The sequence below is a fragment of the Dioszegia hungarica genome (assembly GCF_025882075.1).
Source record: "Dioszegia hungarica strain PDD-24b-2 chromosome Unknown MKK02contig_8, whole genome shotgun sequence".
Taxonomy (NCBI): Eukaryota; Fungi; Basidiomycota; class Tremellomycetes; order Tremellales; family Bulleribasidiaceae; genus Dioszegia; species Dioszegia hungarica.
In genome coordinates, this window is record NW_026515770.1 from 1 (window position 1) to 17,416 (window position 17,416).

A 17,416-nucleotide genomic window follows, 5' to 3' on the forward strand; every position below is an offset into this window, starting at 1 on the left:
GGGTGAAGTGTAGAGGGGCAAGGTGACACAGTCTGGACCGGAGACGCGATGCAAGTGGTATCTCTAAGCTATACAGAATGTCAGAACGGGTCCTTCATGCTCACTACCAAACGAAGCCCAGACTGTCGCTCGCCGCAGGTCGGACAGCTGCAGGGGTACACTCACTATTTTTGGTGGTGTCTGCTTCTATGCAGGCCCTTACTCTTTGCGCATCGCCGCCAGCCTATCCATCCCATCCTTTCCCTCCACGCGCATCATCTCCCACTCGACCTGCGGCTCTGCCTTGAGGCACTTCTCGTAGAAGTCTATACTGGGCTGGTTCCACTGTATCGTCAGCCACCAGTCCCAGCGCAGGCTTGCGGTCTACAGATTATTGCTCTATACTGAGATCAGCCGGATGGTTCGAACGTACCTTGAGAACACGCCATTCGACCCGACCACACTCCTTCTCCTTGGCCAACTTGCCCAGCTCGCCAAAGAGCCGCTTACCCAGCCCTTTTCCACGTTGTTGTTCGTCAACAAAGAGGTCTTCCAGCTGTATGGTCAGTTGAAGTACTTTCCACACTACAGCCCGCATGAAGAGGCGTAAAACTCACGTAGAGTCCGGGGACACCGAGCCAGGTAGAGTAAGTGTAGAAGTACTACCGAGTCAGCTCGACGCCCAGACCTCTACATCAAGCAAGGAACGGGTCAACTCACAAGTGCAAACCCCACAGCCTTGCCATCGTCCTCCCCGCCTACCATCCGAGCGATAAACACCCCGGCATACCCTTTGCGGAATACATTCTCCGCCATCATTTCGGGTGTGGCCTTGACTGCATCAGGCTCTTTTTCGTAGATCGCAAGGTCGACGATCATGCGGTGGATATCGGGCTAAAGTGTCAGCTTGTGTTGCAGATGACGGTCATAGAGGGTTGCGACTAAGCGGAACCAGGGCAAGGACGAGGGATCGGTAGACAAGGCAACGCACGATATCGGCTTCCGTAGCCTGGGTGATTTTGTAGTCGGCCATTTTTTGATGTCTTTATATGCACAGCTAGCACTGTTCTGTGAGGTCTATGTACAGTGAGTTGGACGAGTGGTATCGATCACGTCGTATGGCTGATGGGCAGCGGGTTTGGGAATTTTGGCTTGAGCTGGCAGCACGTGACCCGGCTATTCCCGGCGCGGGCGATCTCAGATCTCACCCACGACCGTCTGTTCTCTACACCTCTGTATCTTCATTCCTTTGCTCACTGCTCACACTACCTTGACCTTGACTCAGATACCCCGCAGATCTGCCCCAGGAGCATCTGACAGAGATGACAGCCCCAAACCAATCCGCCTGGACTCGCCGTCTGCGTCGCTTGACGTATTTCGCCGGTGTGTTCGGGACATTCTACCTCGTCTCGAGCTATGCGTTGGATCGGATGAGGGAGGCGAGGATGCGAGCTCTCAAAGATCGCAAGAACAAGGATCTGTAAGCCTCCTGCTGAATCCTTGCTGCCAGATAGATAGCGTCGACCAAAGCTCACTCCGCAGGTTGAAAGCACACTTCACTACCCTCCTCTCCACCCTCTCATTCACCCTCTACGCCCTCCTCCCTACTCTCTCCCCCCAACTCGAATCCGCCTATCCCGTCAAGTTGACCAGTCAAGCCCTCCAGGGCCTCTCTAACCCCGCGAGCAGCCAGATCAGCTCTATCAGCGGGGCCGAGACGGAGTCCCCCTCGCATGGGATTCTCGAGTCGTCGGTACCTGATATGCCGGTCCAGGTGGACAGCCGGGAAGGGTCTGTTGGAGGTGCTGAGGATGTGAGAAGAGGAAGTGAGCAGAGTGAGGGGCCAGAGGGGAGCGTCTCGGAGAGTTGGGCGAGCGAGTTTAGGGGACGGCGAGGAGATGAGGAGTCTTCCCACGCGGAAACGGATGATGGGGTGGGTTTACCGCAGACTGTCCGCCGGATGGTAGGGAGGGTGCTGATGTCACAGCTATCCTCTGCTGTCTCTCAGCCTATCTCCCTACCTCTCTCGGACCTATCGACCTCCTCTGGATCTCCACCGTCAGACATGACGGCCAGCTCGCACTTTCACCTCTCACCCTCGCCGCCAAGACATCGAGACGCCTCGCCGACGGGTCTCGAAGCTCTGAGCAGCAAGAGCAAGAAGGAGCTCTGGCGTGATCTCAAAGTCCAAAGTATGTCGTTGCCCATCTCCCCTTTGCACACACTTGCTGATCAGTAGGCTTGACTCGTGCCATCACGACGGCCTACCTCGTCCCGCTTTTATACCTCCTGACGACCTCCCAGCTCTCCACACTCGCTCGAGAGCGCTACCTCGCCGATGTCAGAGCATCACTTCCGCCCGTCGCCCTTGCGAGCCCTTCGACACCCTCCAAAGACTCGTGGCTACCCTCGACTGAGTCCGGCGGGATCTCAGGCCTGATCGCGGAATCGGCGTCCCTCCTGCCGGACCCCTTGGCGCTTCTGCCAACTTTCGTCAGATCCCGCCTCCCTTGGTCCTCTCCTGTGCATCTTTCAGCGGAGGACCAAGAGCTCGCCTTGTTGCGCGCGGAAGAGAAGAGGGAGGCAGAGGAGATGGAACGGGCCGAAGCGGAACGGATGTACCTCACTTATAGCTGGTGGATCCTGCATGAAGGGTGGAGAGTTGTGGCCGGACGAGTCGAAGCAGGTGTGGAGAGAGTGATAGGGCCGTCAGTTCACGCTTTCAAACCTGAAGAGCTTGAAAGAAGCTGACTAGACAGCATGGGTCTCAAGCGGGAATTATCGCTGAATGACTGGGAAGCGCTGACTAGGGATATCAGGCGCTGCGTTGACTATGAGGACGAAAGCAATATGGCATTCAAGTAAGTCTACTCTGGAGTATACGGTTTCGAATTTGTTATGCTGACTTGCAGCTTCACACCTCATCTCCTCCCCTCCTCGCCCCTTCCACGCACCTTCACCCCCTCCTGCCCCCTTCCCTCGTCCCCGCCGTCCCCGCACCTCGCCCGCCTCCTTTCTCAGACTCGCACCCACCTCGCATCGCCCGATGCGGCCTACCTCATCCAGTCCGGTGTAGACAATATGGTCTCCAAGCTCCTAGAGTCGCTGGACAGCGAATTGTATCGTCCAGCCGGATTCAGCATGTTTCCTACGGAACGCGCGGAGGGGGGAGAAGAAGATGAAGGTCAGACGAGGCGTCTGGCAGAGTGTCTCCCGGCGTTCAGCCGGTGGGGCAAGGGCGTGTGGGAAGGGGTGCCGGACGGTGGAGTGGAGGCTGTCTTGGGGATGGGGGAGTTTGAGGGGTTTGCGGGATTGATCTTTGGGGACTGGGCGTGATTCGAGTTGGGTACAGTAAGCAATTGGCTTCAATAAGAGGGCGGTAATTGTAAGAGTAGAATGTTAGGATTCTGAGTGTGAAGCGAGATTAGCACGGGGACCTCGAGCTGCGGCCGTGTCGCCCCATAGACCCCCGAGGAGCCCAAGTCCATTACCACACAGCTTGCATTCCGCGACACCATCCACGCCCAACCAATCCTCTGCCTCCCATCCCAGGTCCAACCCACCGTCTACTGCTCCTCGGCGGGGATGTTGATTTCCGGGTTGAAAAAGAGGGTCTGCATACCCCACCTGTACTGTCAGCGGGTCCGTCACAGCCGGCAAAAGACATTCCGCGCTCCGCCCTATCAGAGCGGAAGGCAGCAAGAGCCAACGAAGGAACATACGGGAATGGCTAGAATGTCAGCTATGTCGCCCTGCATCATCAGGGGCACCCGATAGCAGACATACCTTGTTGCGAATGTTCATGTACGAGTAGACTTTCCGCCCGCCGTGCTCTGCCTCCTCGTCGGTCGCGTCCTCGCCGTGATCGCCGCCTCCGGCGTGGTTACCGGCGTGTCTAGCTCGTCAGCTCTTTCCTCCTCAAAACAGATGGAGAAACGCGAGCTCACGCAGCGTGCGCCTTGTGCGCCATTTCCGCCTTGTATGTCCACAGTGCGCAGACAGCAATTCCGGGGATACACACAAAGAAGCTGATCTTCTTCCACAAATCGGTCGTTTCTGAGGTATCAGCTGCGACCCCCAGTAACACCAGATCCGCGACCGACGGCTTCACAACGAAGCCAGCGGAAGACAGACGCACGAGTAGCGTGCTCGCGCATAGCTGCGCGCTTTGCGACAAACTCATTCTCGCCCGCCGCTACTGTTGATGCGAAACGGCGGGGTACGGCGCGGGTGAGCTGAAGTGCGAGACCTGGGCGGAACATGGTAGCTGTATGTGTAGGTGTAAAGGGGTAAGCGACGGAGATGTATAGTAGTGGGTGTAGCGGTTTTGATGCTCCAGCTGCTCAGGTGATTGGTCCCGGGAACGGCCGCTTTCAACCGAGAACTGCCCAAATCTAAATACGCTCCCCAGATAAGAGAATGGGCCAATCTCCTCCACGTCCACCATAGACAACTTCCCTTTGTCCACCTTAACTCTATACCCTACCTTCCACCTACGCAGCGCGCTCACAAGGCCTCAGAAGCCGCGCAAAATGGCCCCAGGAATATCATACGATGATTCAGGATCATTAGCGAGCTACTTTGGCGTCACATTCCTCGTCGTCACTCTCGTTCCTGCTACCTACCTCATCTTCAGGCCAGAAAGGAAGGGTTAGTTGAGCTTACCCTACCGTCTGAGAGTCGCAGCTGATCCAGTAGATACACTGAAACCACTATGCACGTGCTCAGAGTGCCAAACGTCCCGCGCAGCTCTGCAGGGCCAAAAACAGTCTATACGGACAAAACGGTTCTCACGGCGGATCGTTCCCCTCGTCCTTGGCTGGCTGGCATTCGCGTACTTGCTTTACGCAATAGCGACGGCCCCGACTGTACCCGGTCAGGCGATATATGATCCATTCGAGATCCTGGGGTTGAGGAGCGGGACGGACGAGAAGGGGATCAAGAAGCACTACAAGAAGTTGTCTTTGCAATAGTAAGTGTGTGACGGTCCCGTGAGGCTGGAGAAGGGGCTGATGGTCAGTCATCCCGATAAGATCCAGCTGGGACCGAACCAGACAATAGAGGAGGTGGAGGGGAAGTTTGTGGAGCTCACAAAGGCGTACAAGTCGCTCACGGACGAGGCGATCCGGGAGAACTTGGCAAAGTACGGGAACCCGGACGGACCACAGCAGCGCGAAGACAAGATCGCGATTCCGCAGTGGGTCGTAGAGGGGAAGAATAGTATTTGGGTGTTGGGCGCGTATGGCTTGGTTCTGGGTGTCGGAATCCCAGTCGTTGTGGTAAGTCCCCGGCCATCCCTCCGGGCTATGGCTAATGTCAGGGACGCTGGTGGTTCCGACAACAACGTACGACGCGAGACAACATCCTCAATACCTCTGCCGAATACTTTTTCCACAATCTCCGCGAAGACACCGATTTCCTCAACCTCATCACCATCCTCGCTGGCGCGCTCGAGTTTCAGACGATTCTCGGGCTGGCTACCAAGGCCAAGGGGAAAGGCAAGCCTAGCAAGAAGGAGCGGAAAGAGAAGACGGGGCGGGTGGAGGAGGTGGAGGCGTTGCTGGATGAGCGGAGAGAGGCTTTGGGTCTGGGGGAGAGCATTACGATGAGGCCGGAGAATCGGGTGGCCGTGGGAAGTGCGGCGCAGAGGCGGGCGAGGGTATTGATTTGGGGACATTTGCTGCGTTGGGACTTTGACGAGAGGGACTTCAGAGATGGTGAGCTATTACCAGCACAACGTGGAGTAACCCAAGCTGACCTTGAGACCAACGCGCCGTGCTCTTGGCCGTTCAGCCCCTTCTCACAGCCATCTCCAACATCTCCCTCGCGCACGGCTGGCTCAGCACTTCCCTCCTCTCGCTCCGGCTCCAATCCGCTCTCGTTCAGGCCATCCCGGCCGGCTCGTCCCCCCTCGCCCAGCTCCCCGGGGTCTCGCTCGACAAGGCCGAAGAGCTCCAATGGACCAAAGCGGCCGAGGGACGGCGGTGGATCGAAAAGTTCGCCAAGGCGGATGTGGCGGACGATGTGGATTTGGTAGAGGCCAAGCGGGTCGCAGAGGGCTGGCCGAGGTTCGAGATTGTCGATGCGGAGTTCAAGGGTGAGCTAAGCCGAGCCTAGGAGGGGTGAGCATAAGCTGACGATATAGTGGAAGGAGAAAAGGTGGTCTCGCCATCGTCAATAGTCAGCTTGAACTTCCGAGTCCGATATGTCGCCCCATCCGCATCCAAGCGGAAATCCATCTCTGTGCCAAACGGGGACGTTCCTGCTGGATCCAACGGGGACGTTGAGAAGGCTGTCCAGGCCATCAGCGACGAGGAGAAGGACATTGAGGAGGGGGCAAACACAGATCTGAAGGAGAAGGTCGGAGATCTCAAGGAGAAGATTGCGGATGTCGTTTCGGACAAGACGGGGAAGAAGGATGAAAAGGAGAAGGAGAAGGAATGGGAGAAGAATGGGTATGCGCATGCTCCGTTCTGGCCTCAGGTGAGTTTTCCCCTTGACGTATATTGCATTGCGAGCAGCGCTGACCGTTCAGCTTCGCAAACCTCACTTCTCCGTCCTGCTCGGGGACTCCAAGCTCGACAAGGTCATCGTCCCCCCAATCCGAATAACCGATATCCCCACCTCCCCCTCCTCTTCCCCAAGCACATTCAGCCTCACCTTCCCCGCTCCGCCACAAGCCAACCTGTACTCGTTTGTCCTGCATGCCGTATCCGATACATTCGTCGGCAACGACGTCGTCCTCCCCATCATGCTCAAAGTGGAGGATGTACCGGAGGATGACGAGTCGGACGCGGGGGACGCGGACGATATCTCCGAGCCGGATGAAGATAGCTTGGCGGGGCAGATGGCGCTGATGAAGGGTGGGAAAGTACGGCCTAGTGCTGTGCATGGGAGCGGGGGAGCCGAGGACGGGGAGGATGAGGAAGATGGGAGCGAGTACGAGTCGAGTAGTGACGAGGAGGGACCAAGGAAGGGCAGGGCGATAAATGAGGATAGCGATAGTGATGATGATTAGAGCGAGGTGGGTGAAGATTGGGAGGAGGCCCGAAGTGTCTGCCTGGGAATAATGCATAGCATGGCGACATGGTTTTTCTACAGCTGCTTGTGCCCTTGCTTCATCTGCCCCGACCACTAGGCCAATAATGCGCGTCTGATTTTCATCCACAAACGCCCGATAGTCGTTAGCGAGCCAACGCGTCATTGACCCGAACATTCCTCAACTCTCGGCCCGCTCCGGCCCGGCCCGCCAACCACCTTCACTTTTCCCCCGATCATCCTCTTCTTGCTTCTCCTCTTATCTTTCGCTTCGACACTTGTTCCACAACAACTCCGTCCTCACAAACACATCGCAAGAATGTCTGTCACTCACGCTACCGGTGAGCTCCCCTCATGATCACTTGCAGGCCCTCAGAAGCTGACAGAACAGGATATGCCGTCTTTGACCCGAAGGACTACCTTGTGCGCTCTTTCATGCCCACACCCTTGGGCCTTCTCAAAGGCCAGAGCTCATCCGTCAGAACTTCAAGCTGCAAAAGTACGAGCTCGAGCCATCTGCGGACGACCGGGTGACTGTCGCTGTCGAGTGCTGCGGTGTCTGCGGATCGGTTAGTTTATCGCGACGCTTCTACTTCAAGCGAAACGTACGACAGAGCTGACTGGAGTAGGACCACCACACCATCTCTGGTGGCTGGGGCCCATGGGAGACCAAATTCGTCGTGACAGGCCACGAAGTCATCGGCAAGGTCGTCGAGGTCGGCAAGGCCGTCAAGGAGTTCAAGGTCGGCCAGCGAGTCGGTGTCGGCGCACAAGTCGGGTCGTGTGGCAAGTGCAAGGCGTGCAAGACTGGTCTTGGTAAGCGTGCCACAGCGGCAGATCTTCTTGACATGAGGGGACATGGCTGACTGTTAGAAAACTACTGTGTCCAGCCGGTCCACGGTTACAACACCAAGTGGTACGATAACAAGGAGCACCAAGGGGGTTACTCTACGCACGTCCGTGCTCAGGAACTCTTTGTCTTCCCTATCCCCGAGGGACTCAAGTCTACCGATGCTGCCTCCATGTCAGTTATCAATTATTCGGAACAGTCGTCTGGAATATTAGCTGACCCTCAGGATGTGCGCGGGCATTACCACGTTCTCGCCTTTGGTACGGAACGGAGCCGGGCCTGGCAAGAAGGTCGGTGTGGTCGGTCTTGGCGGATTGTAAGTACCTCATTAGGGGACAGATGAGCTAGCTGACAATCAGGGGCCACTATGCCGTCCTCTTCGGTAAAGCCCTCGGCGCAGAAGTGACCGTCTTCTCCCGGTCCGACGCCAAGAAGGCCGACGCCCTCAAGATGGGCGCCGACCGGTTCATCGCCACCGAGAACAAGGGGTTCGAGAAGGACCTCAAGCGCGACTTGGACCTCATCATCATCACCGCCTCTTCCTCGTCTCTCCCCCTGGACGAGCTCCTCTCATGTCTCGACATTGAGAAGAAGTGCGTCTTTGTCGGTATGCCCGAGGAAGGATTGTCAAACGTCCGGTCCCAGACCCTCAGCGACAATGCTGTGAGCTTGTCGAGCTCGCACCTCGGTAACAATGCAGAATTGAGGCAGATGCTCCAGCTGGCGGCGGACAAGGGGATCAAGCCGTGGGTCACCGTCATGCCCATGAAGGATGCGGCCAAGGCGATCAAGGCGGTCGAGGATAATTCGGTTCGGTACCGTTCGGTCCTGACCCAGGATATCGAGGCCTAGGCGGACGTAAGAGAGGGGAGTACCTAGAGTAAAAGTCAGTACGCAAATAGATACAGGATGCAAGTGGTCGACGAGCGAGACAGGATTCCAGGAACCAGGTCGTTAAAGGGACAGCAAAGATAATACATAGCTATGGCTACACATCGCGACACCCAACGCAACCACGACAGAACGTCCGTCTACCCTTCATCCTCCTCCTGGACAACGTCCATACTTCTCGACCTCGAAAAGCTACCTCTTGCAAAACCCATCCTATGGCTCCCCACGCTGCCTGCATCCCCTATCCTCGTCCCTGCCCCCGTTCCCTGCGCCTCCACAAGCACCACAGGCAAGATATCCCCCACATCCACTCCTCCGCCCCAATTGATCCCCTCGTCCTCTAGCTCCTCCTTCTCTTCCTCCTTGACGGCCACTTGAGACTCGTCATCGACAGCGGTGTCCTCGCCGTCGCCGCTGACTGAGCTGCCTATTGACGTGCGAGTTTGACCCAAAATTGTAGATGACGAGGGGAGGTACATGTCGAGATGGCGTGAGACGAAAGATTGGACAGAGGTCTTGTCGAGCGGGCCATCCAGTAGATTATCGCGCTAGGTGGTCAGCTTTGCCTTTCAGTCTGGTACGCAGTGAACGCAGAAGCTCACGAAGACAAAATAAACGCCTTTGATCGTCATTCCAAAGATATCTTTGAAGAGCTCGTGATCCCGCGGATAGCCTCGAGACTCCATGACCACCAAAGCTTGTTTACGGATGAGCTAGGGGGTCAGCTGTGAGACATAGAATGGTATGAGATGTTGTAAGCTGGCAACCTCGACGTACAGCTTTGTTGTCCAAGACCTGTTGCGGTACCCTCGCGCGCTTCTTCGAACTCGCCGAGGCTTCCTGCACATCCAGTGCCCCCTCCACTTTTGGCTTGGTTCCGAAGATATCCTCATCCCTGTCCGCCGCTGCGCCCATCTTGGAGCTCTCCGCCTGCACTGACGGCACACGAGACATCTCCCGAGACACAGGAAGATCCGGCTCTTCCTTGATCATCACCACCTTGCCCGACTTTCTCTTCCGCTCATTCTCCTCCGCCCCCGCCCCTGTGCCTGCTCTTGGCCGTTTCTCCCCTCTCCTCCCTGGCGTCCGGCCACTGACTGGCGCGTTCGCCTGCCCAGCGCCAGACGTCGACGCTATAGGTTGCACCGTGACCGAAACAGGCGGAGCATAGATGGACGAGACGCTACTCGTCCGTGAGAATGACCGAGATTTCGCCAGTGTCGACCGGTTCGGGAAAGGGAGTGGTTTCCTCGCTTTCGCAGGAAAGAAGAGCGGAGCACGAGGTAGTGGTTCCCCCGGCTTGATCTTGATCTCCGACGGCGGGGGCGCGGGCGGCCTTCGACGGGAAACAAGCAGGCGGAGTGCAGTAGATCCCGTCTGGAGCTGGCCGTACACTAAGAGCGTGTTTTGAGGGGAATCATCGTCCCCCAGACCGATCAATACGGCCTTCCTTGTCCGTCCCGTCAGTGATAACTGGGCTTCCCGGCAAAGGAGACCCGTAAAGTAAGCGACGAGGAGATGTGATGTTGGCGCGATGGACATCTGAACGCCTCCAGAGCCAGAGGGGTCGTCGCTTCCTTCGAGGATGTCCGAGTCGGCCAAGTCGGTCACGCCCCGGATGTGAAGGTATTTGCGACCGCGCATGGATTCGAGGGAGAGGCAAATGTCGGTGTCTGCCGATGGGAGGGAGAAGGGGGAGTGCGCGGAGCTCGGGTCGGGAAGGTGGGAGGGGGTGGATATGGGGACGTCGAAGGGGTTGGGGATGGGGTGAGTGGGGGTAGAGGGGAAGGTGAGGAGGGCGAAAAAGGTTATCCCTAGAGGAGTGAGCTTCATTATCGGCCATAACGAATCACCAAGCTCACCTTCAAGTCGGAATCCCTCAGGTCCAATCTCCACCCCGCCTCGCCATAACAACCGCCATGTGCTCCTTCCCTTTCCTGCTGATCCAGCAGCAGATACCGCGGTGGTCTTTGACCCTGGTGTGGCATCGCCAGCAGCCTTAGCCGGGCTAGGCAGGGTCGGTAAGAGGCATGTCCGTGAGAAGGATACCGCTGCTCTGGGTAGAGCCGGCCTAGCAAAAGGGTTTGCGCGGCTCGGTGAAGGCGCCACAAGCGGTGCGGTGATTGGTCGTATAGCGGTGGTGGACATGTTGGCACCCGCACCTGGGCCTACGATGGGTCGAGGTAGAGGGAGACGAGCTAGTCGCGTGACGCCGACATGTCGCTCTTCTATTGTGGGAGTACGAGATCTGAAGTTGGCGAGGATACGCCAGACAGCCTGTGTCTTCCTGCCGCCTTCGAGGCTGATCAGGCCTCGTCTTCTAGTGTAGGTGTGTATAGAGTCAATGGGTAGAGTGCATGAGCGAAGTCAACCTTTCTTTCCTCGTGCATCTGCTCATTCGCGTTCAAAACAAGGCGCGTCCGTGGGATGACGTGGCGTTCTCAAGCAAAGCGTATCACAGCTCTCCGCACCAGCCAGAGCCAGAGCCACCGTAGTGACCGTACACATCGACAACATACCTTCTCTCTGCGACCTGCGACCGTCCGACCTGCTCTTATCATCATGGTAGGTTCAGCTCCCTGACACAGCATCTCCTGCTCAGCTGATCATATAGTTACCCTTAACATTACTCACAGCCGCCCAGGGCAAGCCAATGGTGCGTCCAGCTCTCCGACCCCTACTCTCCGGTTAGCTAATCCTTTAGCTCGTGGAGCTCAAGAACGGCGTAACGTTTAACGGCCATTTGGTGGAATGCGACAACTTTATGAATGTGACGCTGCGGGAAGTGTATCAGACCAGTGCGGACGGAGAGCGGTTCTGGAAGATGAAGGAGATGTTCATCAAGGGGAACATTGTGAGTGTGCAAGGGATCTACGGAGGGGGAGGAGATACCGAGGAGACAAGGAAGAGCTCCGGAAGTGGCATGCTGATCAGTCAGATAAAGTACTTTAGAATAGCGGATGCGATCCTCGATCAGGCGGCAGAAGAACAAGAGAAGCAACGGGCGCAGATCAGGTCAAGGGGCGGATCAAGAGGTCAGCTCAGCGCTGGAGGAAGATTGGAGACTAAGCTGATTGTTCAGGTGGACGAGGTGGAAGTAACGCGCGAGGAGGTGAGTTTATGCACAGGTTCCAAATCCCGGTCGGCAGGTGCTGCGCTGACTTTCAGGTCGGGGCGGACCACCAGGTCGCGGTGGGCGTGGAGGCGGGGGAGGGGATAGGGGCGGACGAGGAGGCGGATTTGGTGGTGGAGATCGAGGAGGACGAGGTGGCGGGCGAGGTGGAGGGAGGGGCGGACCGCCAAGATGATCAATCCAGTCGAGAGGATAATGGAAAGCGAGAAGAGCAGGCCGCGCGCGCAGTGGAGGTGTATTCGAGGGCGTTGACGATGTTCATGGCTGGTACGTTTGGCTGTCATTACTTTATGCAGACAGCCGAGAATTGTGTAGCTACCTCAAGAGGCTTATCGCTGACCCCGCTAACCATACCGGATCGTGATGTCGTCATCTCTCACCGTACTTTCCTGTATCTCACACATTCCACCCCAGCCAACAGGTTGCCACTCCATTCATTCAACACCGTTCAAGTGTCCAGAGCTACAACTTTGTGTCTCAAGTTACAAGAAGTATGGGTACAACAAAGCTCTAATGAAGTTTGATTAGAGATGTCATGTGGATAGGGATTCTGGCCCAGCCAAACCCCCTCAACGCCCGCTCTCGCACCCTCCGTGGCCACCTTCCTATCGGTACGTGACCTGATCCAGCGGCCTCGCGCCCCTCGTGTCTGAAAGCACCGCTCCCCACTCATTATCATCCGCCTCGTCCTCCGCCTCGACCTCTTCCAGCTCGAATTGGCCATACCCCTCCTCGCTGTTGGATTTGGACATTGGTTGCGACGCCGCACCGTTGAATTGAGGGACCCCGAGGTAGTCATTGGTGGAGGGGATGTTTCCGTGGGGGTACGAGGCATGCTGGGCCGGCGGGAATTGGGCGTGATCAAACACTGGAGTGAGGTGGTTGTAGAGCTCGTTAACCGAATGGTCGTTGGCTGGGTCGTACGTCGTCTGGAGCTGCTCCGACCAGTCACCCTGCTGATGGGGTTCTCCCTGCTGACATGCCGCCCAGTCCTGTACCTCCTCCTGAGGCTGCCCGGTGTGGTAAGCCGAGTATTGACCGGCGTCGTGCTGCCCCACGAGGTCGGGGTCGATGGGCGCCTCGGCGAATGATGGCTCAGGCTGCGCCGCCGCCGCGCACGCTGCGTGGACGTCGTTGAGCTGGTGGCCGGTGGATGTAGGGCCGGCGGTGTGGGTGGGTACAGGTGTATAGTGTGGTTCGGGGTGTAGGATCCCGAGTAACCCTGAGCAGGATAGTATTGACCGGGGTTGGGGTCCGCATAGTAGGCCGCCGAGTCGCTGACGCGCCGAGTCATGTCTGGGTGACCTGGACGGAGATACTGGCGCTGGGCGGTAGCATCGAAGGAGACGGACCGGGAGACATTGTAGGGGAGAGAGGATTGGGAGGGGTTAAAGTAGCTGGGCTGGCCGAACGAGCTGGGGTAGTGGACGGCGTTGGCGGGAGGGACAGAGGAAGAGCCCGCGAGGTGGACGCGTCCTTGGCCGATCTCTGCGCGCTTCTGGGCCCGCTGAGCCAAAGCCGTCTGGGCCGCCGCTTTGGCTTCCGCCAGTGTGACTGTCTTCTTGCTGTCGAGCTTGGCATTGGTCTCGTTCATTTCGCTGACATCAGCGAGATTTTGAGGTAGTACTCACGCCACCAAGAACCGCTGTGAGTCCGACATGGGCCCGAGCGAGGCTGACGAGAGGGTACGCTTCGACTGGCACGTGGGGCACTTTTGGACGTATTTCGCGACAATCTCTTTGGGTATCCATGCATAAAACTTTCGGACCTGTTGTCAGCCCCGTCTTGTCTGATAACATACCTCTGCGCTCGTCTTGTCCCTTCCGCCATGCTGCGACGCCAAATGACAGTGCTTCAATACCCCGAGTATCCGTTCCCGCGCCGCGACCGGCTTGCCATCGATGGTAGTGAGGATCATATCCTTGTGGTAGGGAGTGACTCGGAAGGTCTTGCGAGCCCAGTACCGGAACTGGGGGGTGCGGAGGGTAGTGTCTTTGGGGTTGCGTATAGCGGCCATGCAGTCGTGATACATGGTCCCGTTGAGGAGCGCTTTTTCCCGCTTCTTGTGTGATAGGCCCGAGAGATACTCGTAGCAGATGAGATGAAAGTCATACGCCGTAGGAAGGCCGCGATCCGTTTCGCCGTCTACTAGTGCGCGGGCCTCTTCCTTGGGGTCCTGGACGGGCTTGACGAGGCCCATCTCGGCGTTGGAGAAGAAGGGCGCGTCATTCTTGCCGACGTCTTCGTCGAGAGACGCGTCGGATCCGCCTGGCGACTCATCGCGTGGTCGAGAGGGGACCATGGACTGGAGGTAGGGGGAGGTGGAGGGCGCCATTGAGGAGCTGGAGGGGGGAGGTGTGTGGTGTGGGTGGTGCGGGACTGGCCATCAGTGTTGGCTCGTACCTGAAGCTGAGGCTGATGGTGCTAGACTCACTGTACGACGGGACTCAGTCCCGGTCGTACAGTGAGTCTAGCACCATCAGCCTCAGCTTCAGGTACGAGCCAACACTGATGGCCAGTCCCGCACCACCCACACCACACACCTCCCCCCTCCAGCTCCTCAATGGCGCCCTCCACCTCCCCCTACCTCCAGTCCATGGTCCCCTCTCGACCACGCGATGAGTCGCCAGGCGGATCCGACGCGTCTCTCGACGAAGACGTCGGCAAGAATGACGCGCCCTTCTTCTCCAACGCCGAGATGGGCCTCGTCAAGCCCGTCCAGGACCCCAAGGAAGAGGCCCGCGCACTAGTAGACGGCGAAACGGATCGCGGCCTTCCTACGGCGTATGACTTTCATCTCATCTGCTACGAGTATCTCTCGGGCCTATCACACAAGAAGCGGGAAAAAGCGCTCCTCAACGGGACCATGTATCACGACTGCATGGCCGCTATACGCAACCCCAAAGACACTACCCTCCGCACCCCCCAGTTCCGGTACTGGGCTCGCAAGACCTTCCGAGTCACTCCCTACCACAAGGATATGATCCTCACTACCATCGATGGCAAGCCGGTCGCGGCGCGGGAACGGATACTCGGGGTATTGAAGCACTGTCATTTGGCGTCGCAGCATGGCGGAAGGGACAAGACGAGCGCAGAGGTATGTTATCAGACAAGACGGGGCTGACAACAGGTCCGAAAGTTTTATGCATGGATACCCAAAGAGATTGTCGCGAAATACGTCCAAAAGTGCCCCACGTGCCAGTCGAAGCGTACCCTCTCGTCAGCCTCGCTCGGGCCCATGTCGGACTCACAGCGGTTCTTGGTGGCGTGAGTACTACCTCAAAATCTCGCTGATGTCAGCGAAATGAACGAGACCAATGCCAAGCTCGACAGCAAGAAGACAGTCACACTGGCGGAAGCCAAAGCGGCGGCCCAGACGGCTTTGGCTCAGCGGGCCCAGAAGCGCGCAGAGATCGGCCAAGGACGCGTCCACCTCGCGGGCTCTTCCTCTGTCCCTCCCGCCAACGCCGTCCACTACCCCAGCTCGTTCGGCCAGCCCAGCTACTTTAACCCCTCCCAATCCTCTCTCCCCTACAATGTCTCCCGGTCCGTCTCCTTCGATGCTACCGCCCAGCGCCAGTATCTCCGTCCAGGTCACCCAGACATGACTCGGCGCGTCAGCGACTCGGCGGCCTACTATGCGGACCCCAACCCCGGTCAATACTATCCTGCTCAGGGTTACTCGGGATCCTACACCCCGAACCACACTATACACCTGTACCCACCCACACCGCCGGCCCTACATCCACCGGCCACCAGCTCAACGACGTCCACGCAGCGTGCGCGGCGGCGGCGCAGCCTGAGCCATCATTCGCCGAGGCGCCCATCGACCCCGACCTCGTGGGGCAGCACGACGCCGGTCAATACTCGGCTTACCACACCGGGCAGCCTCAGGAGGAGGTACAGGACTGGGCGGCATGTCAGCAGGGAGAACCCCATCAGCAGGGTGACTGGTCGGAGCAGCTCCAGACGACGTACGACCCAGCCAACGACCATTCGGTTAACGAGCTCTACAACCACCTCACTCCAGTGTTTGATCACGCCCAATTCCCGCCGGCCCAGCATGCCTCGTACCCCCACGGAAACATCCCCTCCACCAATGACTACCTCGGGGTCCCTCAATTCAACGGTGCGGCGTCGCAACCAATGTCCAAATCCAACAGCGAGGAGGGGTATGGCCAATTCGAGCTGGAAGAGGTCGAGGCGGAGGACGAGGCGGATGATAATGAGTGGGGAGCGGTGCTTTCAGACACGAGGGGCGCGAGGCCGCTGGATCAGGTCACGTACCGATAGGAAGGTGGCCACGGAGGGTGCGAGAGCGGGCGTTGAGGGGGTTTGGCTGGGCCAGAATCCCTATCCACATGACATCTCTAATCAAACTTCATTAGAGCTTTGTTGTACCCATACTTCTTGTAACTTGAGACACAAAGTTGTAGCTCTGGACACTTGAACGGTGTTGAATGAATGGAGTGGCAACCTGTTGGCTGGGGTGGAATGTGTGAGATACAGGAAAGTACGGTGAGAGATGACGACATCACGATCCGGTATGGTTAGCGGGGTCAGCGATAAGCCTCTTGAGGTAGCTACACAATTCTCGGCTGTCTGCATAAAGTAATGACAGCCAAACGTACCAGCCATGAACATCGTCAACGCCCTCGAATACACCTCCACTGCGCGCGCGGCCTGCTCTTCTCGCTTTCCATTATCCTCTCGACTGGATTGATCATCTTGGCGGTCCGCCCCTCCCTCCACCTCGCCCGCCACCTCGTCCTCCTCGATCTCCACCACCAAATCCGCCTCCTCGTCCGCCCCTATCCCCTCCCCCGCCTCCACGCCCACCGCGACCTGGTGGTCCGCCCCGACCTGAAAGTCAGCGCAGCACCTGCCGACCGGGATTTGGAACCTGTGCATAAACTCACCTCCTCGCGCGTTACTTCCACCTCGTCCACCTGAACAATCAGCTTAGTCTCCAATCTTCCTCCAGCGCTGAGCTGACCTCTTGATCCGCCCCTTGACCTGATCTGCGCCCGTTGCTTCTCTTGTTCTTCTGCCGCCTGATCGAGGATCGCATCCGCTATTCTAAAGTACTTTATCTGACTGATCAGCATGCCACTTCCGGAGCTCTTCCTTGTCTCCTCGGTATCTCCTCCCCCTCCGTAGATCCCTTGCACACTCACAATGTTCCCCTTGATGAACATCTCCTTCATCTTCCAGAACCGCTCTCCGTCCGCACTGGTCTGATACACTTCCCGCAGCGTCACATTCATAAAGTTGTCGCATTCCACCAAATGGCCGTTAAACGTTACGCCGTTCTTGAGCTCCACGAGCTAAAGGATTAGCTAACCGGAGAGTAGGGGTCGGAGAGCTGGACGCACCATTGGCTTGCCCTGGGCGGCTGTGAGTAATGTTAAGGGTAACTATATGATCAGCTGAGCAGGAGATGCTGTGTCAGGGAGCTGAACCTACCATGATGATAAGAGCAGGTCGGACGGTCGCAGGTCGCAGAGAGAAGGTATGTTGTCGAT

At 57.7% G+C, this 17,416-nt stretch overlaps 10 protein-coding genes across 10 annotated transcripts; 5 read left to right on the forward strand and 5 right to left on the reverse strand.

Moving 5' to 3' along the window:
* Window positions 1–198: 198 nt before the first annotated feature.
* On the reverse strand, window positions 199–1,012 carry MKK02DRAFT_43673 (acyl-CoA N-acyltransferase; the record flags this gene model as incomplete). The annotated part of the gene is made up of 5 exons (XM_053092549.1): window positions 199–324; window positions 413–535; window positions 597–641; window positions 700–873; window positions 971–1,012. The coding sequence occupies 5 exons, from the start codon at window positions 1,010–1,012 to the stop codon at window positions 199–201; spliced, it is 510 nt and encodes a 169-aa protein (XP_052944774.1).
* A 289-nt stretch (window positions 1,013–1,301) lies between these two features.
* MKK02DRAFT_43674 (putative Pex3p) lies at window positions 1,302–3,315 on the forward strand (the record flags this gene model as incomplete). The annotated part of the gene is made up of 6 exons (XM_053092550.1): window positions 1,302–1,459; window positions 1,522–1,912; window positions 1,967–2,171; window positions 2,219–2,687; window positions 2,739–2,840; window positions 2,892–3,315. The coding sequence occupies 6 exons, from the start codon at window positions 1,302–1,304 to the stop codon at window positions 3,313–3,315; spliced, it is 1,749 nt and encodes a 582-aa protein (XP_052944775.1).
* A 230-nt stretch (window positions 3,316–3,545) lies between these two features.
* On the reverse strand, window positions 3,546–4,241 carry MKK02DRAFT_43675 (cytochrome c oxidase, subunit VIa; the record flags this gene model as incomplete). The annotated part of the gene is made up of 5 exons (XM_053092551.1): window positions 3,546–3,606; window positions 3,702–3,709; window positions 3,766–3,874; window positions 3,927–4,035; window positions 4,118–4,241. The coding sequence occupies 5 exons, from the start codon at window positions 4,239–4,241 to the stop codon at window positions 3,546–3,548; spliced, it is 411 nt and encodes a 136-aa protein (XP_052944776.1).
* A 270-nt stretch (window positions 4,242–4,511) lies between these two features.
* Window positions 4,512–6,997, forward strand: MKK02DRAFT_32527 (Sec63 Brl domain-containing protein; the record flags this gene model as incomplete). Its single annotated transcript, XM_053088524.1, has 7 exons — window positions 4,512–4,629; window positions 4,678–4,951; window positions 5,000–5,258; window positions 5,300–5,696; window positions 5,744–6,076; window positions 6,125–6,462; window positions 6,515–6,997. 7 exons carry the CDS (start codon window positions 4,512–4,514, stop codon window positions 6,995–6,997), a joined length of 2,202 nt encoding a protein of 733 aa, XP_052944777.1.
* A 339-nt stretch (window positions 6,998–7,336) lies between these two features.
* Window positions 7,337–8,719, forward strand: MKK02DRAFT_43677 (putative zinc-type alcohol dehydrogenase; the record flags this gene model as incomplete). The annotated part of the gene is made up of 7 exons (XM_053092552.1): window positions 7,337–7,358; window positions 7,409–7,440; window positions 7,500–7,586; window positions 7,647–7,833; window positions 7,891–8,041; window positions 8,094–8,183; window positions 8,227–8,719. The coding sequence occupies 7 exons, from the start codon at window positions 7,337–7,339 to the stop codon at window positions 8,717–8,719; spliced, it is 1,062 nt and encodes a 353-aa protein (XP_052944778.1).
* A 179-nt stretch (window positions 8,720–8,898) lies between these two features.
* MKK02DRAFT_43678 (uncharacterized protein) lies at window positions 8,899–10,906 on the reverse strand (the record flags this gene model as incomplete). Its single annotated transcript, XM_053092553.1, has 4 exons — window positions 8,899–9,306; window positions 9,361–9,471; window positions 9,536–10,572; window positions 10,621–10,906. 4 exons carry the CDS (start codon window positions 10,904–10,906, stop codon window positions 8,899–8,901), a joined length of 1,842 nt encoding a protein of 613 aa, XP_052944779.1.
* Window positions 10,907–11,372: 466 nt separating this feature from the next.
* Window positions 11,373–11,813, forward strand: MKK02DRAFT_15667 (uncharacterized protein; the record flags this gene model as incomplete). The annotated part of the gene is made up of 3 exons (XM_053085563.1): window positions 11,373–11,414; window positions 11,463–11,612; window positions 11,697–11,813. Coding segments are annotated over 3 exons (309 nt in total), but the record flags the coding sequence as incomplete, so codon positions are not given.
* Window positions 11,814–13,518: 1,705 nt separating this feature from the next.
* Window positions 13,519–14,091, reverse strand: MKK02DRAFT_27312 (uncharacterized protein; the record flags this gene model as incomplete). Its single annotated transcript, XM_053087330.1, has 2 exons — window positions 13,519–13,659; window positions 13,693–14,091. 2 exons carry the CDS (start codon window positions 14,089–14,091, stop codon window positions 13,519–13,521), a joined length of 540 nt encoding a protein of 179 aa, XP_052944781.1.
* Window positions 14,092–14,589: 498 nt separating this feature from the next.
* MKK02DRAFT_24745 (uncharacterized protein) lies at window positions 14,590–15,162 on the forward strand (the record flags this gene model as incomplete). The annotated part of the gene is made up of 2 exons (XM_053086928.1): window positions 14,590–14,988; window positions 15,022–15,162. 2 exons carry the CDS (start codon window positions 14,590–14,592, stop codon window positions 15,160–15,162), a joined length of 540 nt encoding a protein of 179 aa, XP_052944782.1.
* A 1,705-nt stretch (window positions 15,163–16,867) lies between these two features.
* Window positions 16,868–17,308, reverse strand: MKK02DRAFT_14430 (uncharacterized protein; the record flags this gene model as incomplete). Its single annotated transcript, XM_053085543.1, has 3 exons — window positions 16,868–16,984; window positions 17,069–17,218; window positions 17,267–17,308. Coding segments are annotated over 3 exons (309 nt in total), but the record flags the coding sequence as incomplete, so codon positions are not given.
* Window positions 17,309–17,416: the final 108 nt, after the last annotated feature.